Genomic DNA, 14,058 nt, shown 5'->3' on the forward strand with positions numbered 1-14,058 from the left:
CTTTTCCCTGAAATGGGTAGTGCATGTGCCGTTCAATAGAAATCTGAAATGGGTAGTGCATGTGCCGTTCAATAGAAATCTGAAATGGGTAGTGCATGTGCCGTTCAATAGAAATCTGAAATTTTCTTAGCTTAATCATGCAGTTTTAAAATGTTCATTTTGATTGACGTTTGACAAACTTGTACAGCATTCTAAATCACTGTATTTGTTATTGTTTGCAGAATGCTATGAATATTATAGGCATACCAAAAGAAGACCAAGACATGGTACTACAGTGTGTTGCTGCTGTATTGCATCTCGGAAATATAAGTTTTGCTGAAGATGGCAATTATGCCAAGGTAGCAGATGATGAGTGTAAGTCATACTATTTCTAAATCTTTCAAAACATGGAGTACAATGAGATTATTACAAGAATAAAGTAATTAATAATAATTAGTAATAATTTAAAGTATGTACAAAGGCAGTACAGCAATCGTATCAATGAACACGTAGCTGAGGTCAATGTGATCCCATATACATGTAGTGCCTGAGTGCAAACTTTGTGATACCTTTATTATTATAACCCCAAATGACTGAAAAGCGTTTACGGTTTATGCTGTGTGAAAATTTGCATTTAGTGACAGGATTCTATTTCTGTCATCTGCTAACTGAAACAAAAGAAAGTGTTTGATGAAAAATGTGATGCACTTTTTAGCTCCGATGTTGACTTTGTCGAGCGGAGCTTATCATATGAGTGATTGTCCATCGTTGTCTTTGTCAACTTATTTGACTCCTGCTTGGAAACTACAATTCTTATTGCTTTGATACTTGATGTATATGTACCTTGGGCAGACGTCTCTCAGATTGTTCATTCTGTGACGATATCTTCAATATTTCTGTCATTTTTAAAGAATGATATTTTCGACTCCTATTTGAAAGCTGCAAGTCCGATTGCTTTGATGTTATACTTATAGGTACCTCAGGTAAACCTCTCTGAGATTTGTTCATTTTCTAATGACATCTTCAGTTCTTTAATTGAAATGTGCATTGCTAACAGCGGAGCTATCTCAGCCGAGAGGCTGCTTGTTCAAAAAAAGCATCCTAAACCTGACCAATACGTTTTACAAACAAATGAATTCTATTGTTCATATAGAGTCAGATGTAAAATAATAATGACCATCTTGGTGCAAAGCATCCTAAACCTGACCAATACGTTTTACAAACAAATGAATTCTATTGTTCATATAGAGTCAGATGTAAAATAATAATGACCATCTTGGTGCAAAGCATCCTAAACCTGACCAATACATTTTACAAACAAATGAATTCTATTGTTCATATAGAGTCAGATGTAAAATAATAATGACCATCTTGGTGCTTTTATTGAGAACATTATATAATAAAATAAAAATGTTTCCATATTCACAACAAATAATATTTGAAATCAATTTGTTCATTTTGTAGTCTTGGCATATCCTGCTTTTCTTCTCTCTATTGAAGAAGATCTTTTAAAGACTAAACTAACAAGTCGTGTTATGGACAGTAAATGGGGCGGTAAATCAGAGATTATCAATGTGAAACTAAACACTGAACAGGCTTGTTACAGCAGAGATGCCTTGGCTAAGGCTATACATACTAGAATATTTGACTATCTGGTAGAGGTATGTAACTAAACACTGCAGGCATACATGCTTGGCAAGATTGGGCCAAACAGACATAATTCACTTTTGAGGAGGTTTAGTTTGGATTAAAGATTATACATGTTTTCATACTTTAATTATTATGGATTCATGCCAATTAAGTCATCAAATAATTTGTCAAGAAACTGTCTGAGTTGTTTTGTTTCCATGGTAAAGACAATTATTTATATTTATTTTATCAAAACATTGGTTTTCTATCATATATTGTTATTGATATGAATCCTAATATCTTTGAAAAAATTGACTTATATTTTACTAAGTTTGCAGGATGATTATGCATTGTCTTGTACCAGGAGTATCTTCTCTCCCATAATGCATTGTTTTGTACCAGGAGTATCTTCTCTCCCATAATGCATTGTTTTGTACCAGGAGTATCTTCTCTCCCATAATGCATTGTTTTGTACCAGGAGTATCTTCTCTCCCATAATGCATTGTTTTGTACCAGGAGTATCTTCTCTCCCATAATGCATTATTTTGTACCAGGAGTATCTTCTCTCCCATAATGCATTATTTTGTACCAGGAGTATCTTCTCTCCCATAATGCATTATTTTGTACCAGGAGTATCTTCTCTCCCATAATGCATTATTTTGTACCAGGAGTATCTTCTCTCCCATAATGCATTATTTTGTACCAGGAGTATCTTCTCTCCCATAATGCATTGTACCTTGCTCAATGACATGCAAAGTGGCGACAAATTTGAATATGGTGAGAAGAAGCTTAAAATAAAAAAAAGAGTTGTAGGGTAAGACTAAAACCTGAGTTATAGGGATTATACTTTTATTTCAGTCGATAAACCAAGCCATGGAGAAGGAAGATGAAGTTGTTAATATTGGTGTCTTAGATATTTATGGATTTGAAATTTTCCATAAAAATGGATTTGAACAGTTTTGCATCAATTTTGTTAATGAGAAACTGCAACAGATCTTCATTGAACTAACTTTGAAAGCTGAGCAGGTAATGTAGTATAGTGTTCTTTTTAGGTCCGCTGTTGACTTTGTCTAGCGGAGCTTATGATATGAGTGATTGCCCGTCGTCCGTGTCAATGTTTTACTTTTTCGACTTCTTCTTGAAAACTACAAGCCTGAATGCTTTTATATTACATTTATTGGTACTACATGTGGACCTCTCTCAGATTTGTTCATTTTGTAATGATATCTTTAATTCTCTAATTTTGGTGAATATTTTTGTAATTTTTGGTAAAAAGTGATATTTTCGACTTCTTGTTGAAAACTGCAAGTCCAATTGCTTTGATATTACATATATAGGTACTACATGTGGTCCTCACTCAGACTTGTTCATTTCATGTTGATATCTTCAATTCTCTAATTTTGATGAATATTTTTGTAATTTTTGGTAAAAAGTGATATTTTCGACTTCCTGTTGAAAACCGCAAGTCCAATTGCTTTGATATTACATATATAGGTACTACATGTGGACCTTATTCAGATTTGTTAATTTCATTGTGATATCTTCAGTTATCTAATTTTGATGATTATTTTTGTCATTTTTGGTGAAAAGTGATATTTTCGACTTCTTATTGAAAACCGCAAGTCCGATTGCTTTTATATTACATATATAGGTACTACGTGTGGACTTCTTTCAGATTTGTCCCGTTGCTTTTTATCTATATATTATTCATTTTATAATGATATCTTCAGTTCTTTAATTGTAATGTGCATTGCTAACAGCGGAGCTATCTCAGCCGACAGGCTGCTTGTTTACTTGTAGTTAGCCATCTTGAATTGCTATGACAACCATATATTAGCATAGCAAAATTAGCATATTGCTATGACAACAATAAGCATTGAATTCGCATATTGCTGGGGGATATATGTGATGTTGCACAACAAATAAATTTTAACAGCTTTTGAAAATTAAGTCATACTTACTTTTGTTTTCAGGAAGAATATGTGAGTGAAGGTATTAAATGGAAACCAATTGAATATTTCAACAACAAAATAGTGTGTGATCTAATAGAAAGCAAGGTAAGTCAGTTAATTTGTCAATAATAGATCACATTTTGTACCTTGGTTAAGGTGACAACTTTCATCGAGGGGCAATGCAAGGACAATAGTACTTGGCCATGGATAGAATTAAAACCAGCAACATCAAACACAGAAAGTCAAGCCTTTAATGTTATGATATTATTTACTACTGAGTATATAATGTCAATTTATTGCGTCTCCATCACATCACTTGTCACATAATTCATCCATAATTTTCCAGAGAAGTAAGACACTATAAAATGCTTCACATGCAAAACTTACCTGATTTTAATGTTACTGTTTTTATTTCTGAAACTGGTAAAAATAATGTTTGTAATTTGCATAATTGTGTTGTTTTAGACACCACCAGGTCTAATGTGTGTTTTAGATGATGTATGTGCTACTCTACACACAGTTACTGAAGGTGCTGATCAAACTTTCTTACAGGTGAGTTCAACCATAACACTGGATTACATCAACACATGCAGCTAACTACTAAAATTACATAAAACTATCAATCTTTTTCTCTGATTGTTATTTTTAATAAAACATTTCCTGTGTCATTAATATCAATTTGTAATGGCCATGTTGACATTTGGTCATCATTTATGTGGTTATGTTCAAAATCCCAGCTATTGCCAATTTAAAAAAGCACTACAAATTCTTGATACCTTGCTGTTCAAAATGTGAATTACTCTGTGAATGAAGAAAGGGGTATCTAAACTTGTTTCAATGGAAGTAATAACTGAGATATCGCTATAGCAATAGATTCAGTCATTCTTGTGGCCATTTTGAATTGTATATTTGTTATAATTGAAAAACAAGTTTTTGAAAAAGTTCTGAGTTCTTTCTGAGTGTGAAGCCTGTTCTACTGAATTTCTGATGTGATTATTTGCTATATTTAGAAAGCAGATGCATCGGTGGGAAGTCATCAGCATTATCAAGGCACTAATGTAGGATTTATGATACATCATTATGCCGGAAAGGTAAATATAAATAATTTAATTTATTCCATTTTTGTTATTTTCAGTTTCACTGGATTGGATTCTATATAGGTGTATATGTACATTTGTATGTGTTGATAGGTTTGATATTTAAATGTCATTTAAATATAAATTATACATACCCGATTCTGCCATAAATTTGTCCATCGGAAAAATCGTCGTGGGCAGTTTCACGGCTGGTGAGCCCTTATTTGGGTTTCAAATTTTCAAAAAATGATCATCAAATATTTTTAGGGGGCTTTTATTAGTCCCCATTCGGACGAAGTCCGAAAACGAGGACTTATAATTCGGTCTCCGTCCGTTCGTGCGTCCGTGCATCCATCCATACATTTTGTTGGATAAAAAAAGTAGACCACGCATCTTTCTCCCAAAAAATCACATTAACTAATCTTGTGCACCAAATACAATTATTTTGTTTCATTTTATACGAAAGTATATTCTAAAAGAAGTTTCAAATAAAAACGAACCCAGTGCATTACTCAGTAGCAAATGATCGCGGTAGCACAATCCGGTCATGCTGCCTTTCACAATTGTTGATTATTACCTAGTAATGATTATAATAACGTGAAAAAAATAAATTCATTGAATTTGTTAAATTTCAACTTATTTCATCGTAAGCGAATGATTCTGATCGCATTTTCAACACTCAATGCTGTAGAAATGAATATCCACCATGTTTGACCTGGACGGTGTTCCTTGACCTGACAGGTCAAATTGATAATTAACCAATGAAAACGATGGATTATGCCAACTTGTTCAAATTACCATAGCTCATTTAAATATGTTAATATTATTGAACGCAGCACAGAAGGGATTTTCCAATGTTGTTGTACAATGTTTTGCTTGGATTTTGATGGGAAAGCAACATGATTTTTTTTTAAATGAAAAAATTATTTGTTTTTAAAAGATAAACTGAGCATTTGAAGAATAATTTAACATTGTTTACAGCTCCTTGTCGAAACGAAGCTACCCATTCATGCTAGTCGCAATAAACATCAATACTCTTGAATAGGCGTTATTGACTACAGCTAAACTTTTAGGCATCAGAAAAGATTAAAATAACACCTTAAAAAACTGCAGAAAAATCGCGGGTGATTTCTTGGTCCCATTTTATTTTTAACTTCATGTTGAAAACCGCAAGTCTGATTGCTTTGATATTATACATGTAGGTTCATTTGTTCATTTCGTGATGATATCTTCAATTTTCTAATTTTGATGAATATTTTTGGTAAAAAGTGATTTTTTCGACTTCTTGTAAAAAACGGCAAGTTCGAATGCTTTGAAATTACATGTATAGGTACTACATGTGGATCTCTTTCAGATTTGTTCATTTCATGATGATACATTTGTATCTTTAATTCTCTAATTTTTATGAATATTTTGTCATTTTTGGTAAAAAGTGATATTTTCGACTTCTTGTTGAAAACAGCAAGTCCGATTGCTTTGATATTATACATATTGTTCATTTTTTGATGATATCATGAGTTCTTAATTGGAATGTGCATTGCTAACAGCGGAGCTATCTCAGTCGACAGGCTGCTTATTTTAAAAACCCGAACTGCGGTTTACGGCAGAATCCAGTACTAGGTAAATCATGGTCATTGGGTGGTAATGACATATAAACCATATGTGTAAAGCAAAAATGGTTTATGTGCTCTAATCACCAGGTACCCATAGTTTTGCTGTGTTTATCCAATTGGAAGAGAACATATTGATGTTCGTTAATCAGCAGACCTTTTTTATTGGCAGGTGGCTTATGAAGCTGATGGTTTCTGTGATCGTAATCGAGATGTACTATTTACTGATTTAATTCAACTGATGCAGTCAAGTGAAATGTAAGTATCTGATATAGAGACTTGTAGATTCACCTCTATGTTTTTCGTCTCAGACATGCATTAGGACCAATAACATTCAGGCTTCACACATACTGTAAAATACTTACTGAAGGTATGATTTGGTGAAAATAAAATCCTGTTAATATACCTATTCTCCTATATTTTACATTCAACATCATGCTATATTATGCAAATGCCTTTATTCCGCGATCCAATTCAAGATGGACCAAGAGCAGACAGACACTTTTGAGCTAAAACTTCAATCATAATTGGCGATCCGCTCCGCTAGGATTTCCCTTAAAATCACTTTTGTCGTTTTGTGTGTGTGTCTGTGTGTGTACATTTCCAGTGTTTTCACGTATGAATTCTTCTGCGATTTTTTTGGCTTGGCCGATTTCGTTCAAACTTGGCAGGTAGATCACACCTTCACCCTAGTGATTAGGAAAAATCTGAAAAAAATTTTTGAAAAAAACTGATTTTTGGATAGCTTCGCGCCAAATGTATCTCCTCCTACAAATTTGGGTTAAAACACTTCAGACATAGCTCATTCTACTCAGCTTGAGTGTGGGCACAAAGTTACTATTTGAATTTTTGATATCTGTTTTCATTACCGAGAAATTTGACCCCAAAGTTGGGGTAACTTTTCACCAGCAACAGCTTTTAACTCCTCTGTGATTTTTCGGCTCGGCTGGTTTTGTTCATACTTCACAGGTAGGTCGTGCCGTCACTAATTGGAAAACAATCCTGGCCCACCACTGCCATTGCAACATCCAAAAACTGATTTTTGAATACTTTCGCCCCAAATGTATTACCTTCTACCAGTTTTGTACACAGTCAGCTGGCATCGGTGTCGATGGGTGCATATGATAGAGAGAAGTTGTGCAACCAAATTTGCCGAGTTCGCAGTTTTTCGCCAATAAAAAAATAACTAAGGCAACAACTCACGGTTTTTCAGCATTTTTGTAATAAAGACATTATTCGCTATCAATAATCCGCCCAAAACAGGAACATTTCTACTAATTCTTGTGTTTTTTTGACGTTTTTCGAAAAACCTGCGATTAGGCTGCGAAAGTTGAACATTTCGGAGGGGGCGAAACGGAAGAGCCAAATTTAACGCGTAAAAATAGAACGCGTATTTTGACCTATATGTGGTCGTTGCCAAAGAGCCCTGCGTCCATCGCCTGGCGATGCTCTTCCGTTTCACCAGTCGCGTTTTTTTGACTAAAATTTGGGCAGTACTGTCAGTCACGACAATTGATGAATAAATTAATACACATAAAATATGAATCATGGGCTAATTCAATGGTCACCGAACACTCCACTACTAAACAATCTGTGGCAAGATAGTAGCGTACTGTATATTTGACCCAGATTTGACAAGCGTGGTACAGTTTTTTGCGCGTGTCCGTAATAACGCGCACAAAGGATTGTGGGTCTTTTATTTGCTGGCATTCTTGACTTTTGACTGCAGTTCTTTTTTATATTTTAGAGTAAATGCTTTTGATATGCTCTTAGGTTGCTTAATATCCGTCTGAAATTCTGGACTGTGGTCATACTTTTCGATTAGGAGTCGTATATTTAAATAACTCACCATGACTAGTGTTTTGCATTATAAAGTATATTTTTATGAAGGTCAACACACTGCAATTTAGGTAAATATTTTCCATTTCGTTATTTCATTATTTCGCTTTCCAGCATTTACAGGAAACGCTTCATTCTAGAAAATGCTGTCGCAAAACGGTTGAAAATAATAAATGTAACAGCAGAATACGTCCTAGCACAGTCACTCTACTAGGAGAGTGACTGTGGTCCTAGTAATAAACTAAGTGACTTCTAAAGACTGAATTTTGTTTGCGAACTTCGTATTAGTTATAAACCAGCGTTAGCTTCACGTTTATGTCACACCATGGAAACAGCCAAAAACATGTTGCTTGTTTTTGAGCGGAGCGGATCGCCAACCAGCCAACCAGCCTACCGGCTTGTCAAACATTTCTGCCATTCTGGAACTCAATCTTGGTCATATACATACTTTATGTTCAAGCTTGTTACATTGAGCATCCTATACATGCAACTTTGACATGACCTTTTTTTTACAAATCAGATATAAAATGGCTGACTGGTTGCCATTTTGTTTATAAATAGAATAAATAAATAGAATCATGAATTTAAGCAAGCTAACTGTCAGAATCCTGCCAATACACTGTTTAGTAGATCTAATCTTGTGATGTGTACAAATCATCAATGTTGTGTTTTCACTCAATTTTACCGCAGTTCTCAAGAATATTTATACAGATTGATACTTGTGTCTGCTTATGTCAAGAGAAATTATAAATCTAGCAACAAAAGTATTAGAATTTGCCATTTCATAAAAAGCTGTATCACCAATTATTCCAAAACTTATCAGCACTCATTCGAATGTTTGAATTTCCCTTATATGGGTAAAATATATGTCGCCAGCATTGACGCATTCAAGATTATTGGCACAACATTCTAAGAAATCTTTTTATTTATGGAAAATAGAATGCCATCACTGAACACAAATGTTTGTAGAGAGCAACATGATTTTTGCTGCCATTTCAGGCCATAATCTCTCGTTAAATTATTACAGGAAAAAGATGTGTAATAAAAACGTTAATCCGAAAATATCACAAAGTATGTACTCTGAGTGTATGGAGTCTCATTGACCTTCACTCCTCCACGTTGGTCGATACAAACTCCATACTCTTCATTAAACTTTGCAGTATGCTCATGATAACCTCATAATATTGTTGGATTATATTTACCACATTCATATTTAATGTGAAATGTTAAAGTGTTTAAACTAAGCTATTATTGAAATGACAGCAAATACAAATATATCAATGCGTGCATCATATGCTGAATTTGTTGACACTAAGATATTCTTACATGCATAAGTTTGCCAAAATGAACCACCTCTACACCAATTCGTGGTTACTGGTCTATCTATTAACCTGGAAGATCCAGACAACTTTCGGGCAGAGCATACAATGAAAAAATGTTGACATTTCTGATGTCAAACTATGTAATATGCATTTCTGATCTGTTGTCTATTCCGTCACACTTTGGAGGTACACATGTTATGCATATGATAAAAAAGTAATAGTCCATGGACACAAATTTAATGGCAACTAAGATTTCAGGAAGTCCAATGACTTGTATTTGCTCTGCAAATAATGTCCCATTTTGTTTCATGAATGGCGTTCAATTTTCTACTGATTGACATAACCATGGATGTTGGAACAGTGGATCTCATCAGCCATTTGCAACCATGGATGTTGGAACAGTGGATCTCATCAGCCATTTGCAACTATGGATGTTGGAACAGTGGATCTCATCAGCCATTTGCAACCATGGATGTTGGAACAGTGGATCTCATCAGCCATTTGCAACCATGGATGTTGGAACAGTGGATCTCATCAGCCATTTGCAACCATGGATGTTGGAACAGTGGATCTCATCAGCCATTTGCAACCATGGATGTTGGAACAGTGGATCTCATCAGCCATTTGCAACTATGGATGTTGGAACAGTGGATCTCATCAGCCATTTGCAACCATGGATGTTGGAACAGTGGATCTCATCAGCCATTTGCAACTATGGATGTTGGAACAGTGGATCTCATCAGCCATTTGCAACCATGGATGTTGGAACAGTGGATCTCATCAGCCATTTGCAACCATGGATGTTGGAACAGTGGATCTCATCAGCCATTTGCAACCATGGATGTTGGAACAGTGGATCTCATCAGCCATTTGCAACCATGGATGTTGGAACAGTGGATCTCATCAGCCATTTGCAACCATGGATGTTGGAACAGTGGATCTCATCAGCCATTTGCAACCATGGATGTTGGAACAGTGGATCTCATCATTTGCAACCATGGATGTTGGAACAGTGGATCTCATCAGCCATTTGCAACCATGGATGTTGGAACAGTGGATCTCATCAGCCATTTGCAACCATGGATGTTGGAACAGTGGATCTCATCAGCCATTTGCAACCATTGATGTTGGAACAATGGATCTCATCATTTGCAACCATGGATGTTGGAACAGTGGATCTCATCATTTGCAACCATGGATGTTGGAACAGTGGATCTCATCAGCCATTTGCAACCATGGATGTTGGAACAGTGGATCTCATCAGCCATTTGCAACCATGGATGTTGGAACAGTGGATCTCATCAGCCATTTGCAACCATTGATGTTGGAACAGTGGATCTCATCATTTGCAACCATGGATGTTGGAACACTGGATCTCATCATTTGCAACCATGGATGTTGGAACAGTGGATCTCATCATTTGCAACCATGGATGTTGGAACACTGGATCTCATCATTTGCAACCATGGATGTTGGAACAGTGGATCTCATCATTTGCAACCATGGATGTTGGAACAGTGGATCTCATCATTTGCAACCATGGATGTTGGAACACTGGATCTCATCATTTGCAACCATGGATGTTGGAACAGTGGATCTCATCATTTGCAACCATGGATGTTGGAACAGTGGATCTCATCATTTGCAACCATGGATGTTGGAACAGTGGATCTCATCATTTGCAACCATGGATGTTGGAACAGTGGATCTCATCATTTGCAACCATGGATGTTGGAACAGTGGATCTCATCATTTGCAACCATGGATGTTGGAACACTGGATCTCATCATTTGCAACTACGGATGTTGGAACAGTGGATCTCATCATTTGCAACCATGGATGTTGGAACAGTGGATCTCATCATTTGCAACCATGGATGTTGGAACACTGGATCTCATCATTTGCAACCATGGATGTTGGAACAGTGGATCTCATCAGCCATTTGCAACCCATTGAAAATACAACTCAATATTTTTTCTATAAATCAATAATATTTGTGTTTTCATTGCACAGACCATTTGTACAGAGTCTTTTCCCTGAAGATGTGAGTGGAATTCAAAAAGGAAGACCCTCTACAGCTGGTAGTAAAATTAAGGTACTGTCTGCATGTTTTGGTTTCCTGCAGATTCTGTCCATTGTGGGATGACTGCAACAAAAATGAAATATTAGCATTGGCCCATTGTGCGAGTGACATCATCAAATATTATATCTTTTAACTTTGACTTTTTACAGAAACAAGCCAACAAGTTAGTTAACGAATTAATGCAATGTACGCCCCATTATATACGGTGTATTAAACCTAATGAGACAAAGAAAGCACATGACTGGGAAGAAAGAAGGTAATAGTCCACTATTATTAAGCATTTTATGTATCTTATGACAGACCCTGGTCATTCCATATTATGGCAACCCACTTTTTACCTACCATATTCGTCCTATTCAGTGCAAATCCGATTGCTTTGATAATACATATATAGGTACTACATGTGGACCTCTCTCAGATTTGTTCATTTCATGATGATATCTTTAATTCTCTAATTTTGGTGAATATTTTTGCAAATTTTGGTAAAAAGTGATATTTTCGACTTCATGTTAAAAACCACAAGTCCGATTGCTTTGATATTACATATATAGGTACTACGTGTAGACCTCTCTCAGATTTTTTCATTTTGTGATAATATCTTTAATTCTCTAATTTTGATGAATATTTTTGTCATTTTTGGTAAAAAGTGATATTTTCGACTTCTTGTTAAAAACCACAAGTCTGATTGCTTTAATACTATACATATTGTATCAGTTTTTATTAATTGAACTGTGCGTTGCTAACAGCGGAGCTATCTCAGCCGACAGGCTGCTTGTTTAAGTTGGTCAGATTAGTTTGTTGCCTAGCAGAGACTTTGACAGCTTAGACATTGGTGACTGTTGAAGTGTTAGTGGAAGCCCAGACATTGGCAATTGGTGAAAACTTAGCTTAAAGCCCAGATATTAGCATCTGGTGAAACCTAAGATTAATCCTAGATATTGATAGCAAGGGAAATTTAAGATTAAGTTGAAACACTAGGATGTGGTAAAAAGGTTAGCTTAAGCCATGAGAGTAACAACTGGTGTAGGATTAGCTTGAGCCAAGACATTGTAACTGGTGGAACAGTGGCGACTTAATAATAACTTTATTGCATCCTCAGAAATACAATGTTTCTATCAGTTATTAGCGATAAAGATTAGTTGTGATAACTACTACTACAAAAAGAAAGTTAGTTGTTAAGAGGATAAAGCAAGTGTTACATATCAAATGTCATTCCTTGATTTGACTGTTGTGTAGACCAACAAGTACAAACTGAGATGTTACCAAGCTTTAAGTAATTTAATGGAATGTATTGCCGGAGTCACTGGTGTTTATTAGTGGATGTCATGCCCAGGTCAAAACTGGTGCATTGGATTAAGGCGAAGTCAATGTTTATCAACACAAATGTCACACATGCACAGCAGAACAACCACCACCATTTCAGCCCAGATATTGATTCTTTGTTACAGAGTTCTTCATCAAGTGGAATATTTAGATATTGATTCTTTGTTATAGAGTTCTTCATCAAGTGGAATATTTAGATATTGATTCTTTGTTATAGAGTTCTTCATCAAGTGGAATATTTAGATATTGATTCTTTGTTATAGATTTCTTCATCAAGTGGAATATTTAGATATTGATTCTTTGTTATAGAGTTCTTCATCAAGTGGAATATTTAGATATTGATTCTTTGTTACAGAGTTCTTCATCAAGTGGAATATTTAGATATTGATTCTTTGTTATAGAGTTCTTCATCAAGTGGAATATTTAGATATTGATTCTTTGTTACAGAGTTCTTCATCTAGTGGAATATTTAGATATTGATTCTTTGTTACAGAGTTCTTCATCAAGTGGAATATTTAGGGCTGAAGGAAAACATAAGAATAAGGCGTGCTGGATTTGCATACCGACGAGATTTTCAAAAATTTTTAAGAAGGTGAGTTTTTTTTTACTGAAATGGAAAAATATAGTTAAGAATAAAATAATAAAATATAGTATTTTTAATAATTCATGATGGCTAGATCTAATATTGGTCTAATATGTTACGTAGCATTATTACTACATTATGCTTCATTCATAAATCGATCTTTGACAGATATATCATAATAACGATCAGACTGCATTAGCAAACATAAGATTGAAATTTTACGAAGAGACTTCAATTTGATTTTTTGATTTGATGGTGTTAGCTGACAATGGTCATTTGTGTCATCAAATTGTTTCTTTTGTTTTGAGATGTGTTTTTCTTTCAAAGTGTCACACATTTCACTGACACTATGTTTGAATTTGTTTAATTTTATGAAAATGTTAAGGCAAGATGTAATTATGATTTCTGATGGACTGCATAAATAATTAATATCATATGGTAACAATTGTTTGTAGATACGCCATTGTTACAAGTGAAACATGGCCACAGTGGCGTGGTGATGTACGGTCTGGGATTAAACACATCATGAATGCTGTACATATGGAAGCAGATCAGTGGCAGCTTGGTAAAAGCAAGATCTTCATCAAAGCTCCAGAATCTGTAAGAAATTCTTGGATGACCAGAATAAGACATAAAAATAGCATAGTGGTTCGTACAGGACT

General features: G+C 35.1%; 1 protein-coding gene across 1 annotated transcript in view; it reads left to right on the forward strand.

Annotated features, from left to right (window-relative positions):
• The window catches only part of LOC100367687 (unconventional myosin-Ie-like), a 70,282-nt gene that overhangs the window by 37,132 nt on the left and 19,092 nt on the right, over nucleotides 1–14,058 (forward strand). The window contains exons 8-18 of the mRNA XM_002738139.4: nucleotides 222–354; nucleotides 1,444–1,640; nucleotides 2,467–2,634; nucleotides 3,582–3,665; nucleotides 4,026–4,112; nucleotides 4,571–4,651; nucleotides 6,419–6,504; nucleotides 11,421–11,502; nucleotides 11,640–11,746; nucleotides 13,307–13,405; nucleotides 13,852–13,996. Of these exons, the coding sequence (XP_002738185.3) occupies nucleotides 222–354; nucleotides 1,444–1,640; nucleotides 2,467–2,634; nucleotides 3,582–3,665; nucleotides 4,026–4,112; nucleotides 4,571–4,651; nucleotides 6,419–6,504; nucleotides 11,421–11,502; nucleotides 11,640–11,746; nucleotides 13,307–13,405; nucleotides 13,852–13,996 (1,269 nt within the window). The remainder of the gene's footprint in view (nucleotides 1–221; nucleotides 355–1,443; nucleotides 1,641–2,466; nucleotides 2,635–3,581; nucleotides 3,666–4,025; nucleotides 4,113–4,570; nucleotides 4,652–6,418; nucleotides 6,505–11,420; nucleotides 11,503–11,639; nucleotides 11,747–13,306; nucleotides 13,406–13,851; nucleotides 13,997–14,058) is intronic.

This window comes from Saccoglossus kowalevskii, chromosome 13, assembly GCF_978046115.1.
Source record: "Saccoglossus kowalevskii chromosome 13, keSacKowa6.1, whole genome shotgun sequence".
NCBI lineage: Eukaryota > Metazoa > Hemichordata > Enteropneusta > Harrimaniidae > Saccoglossus > Saccoglossus kowalevskii.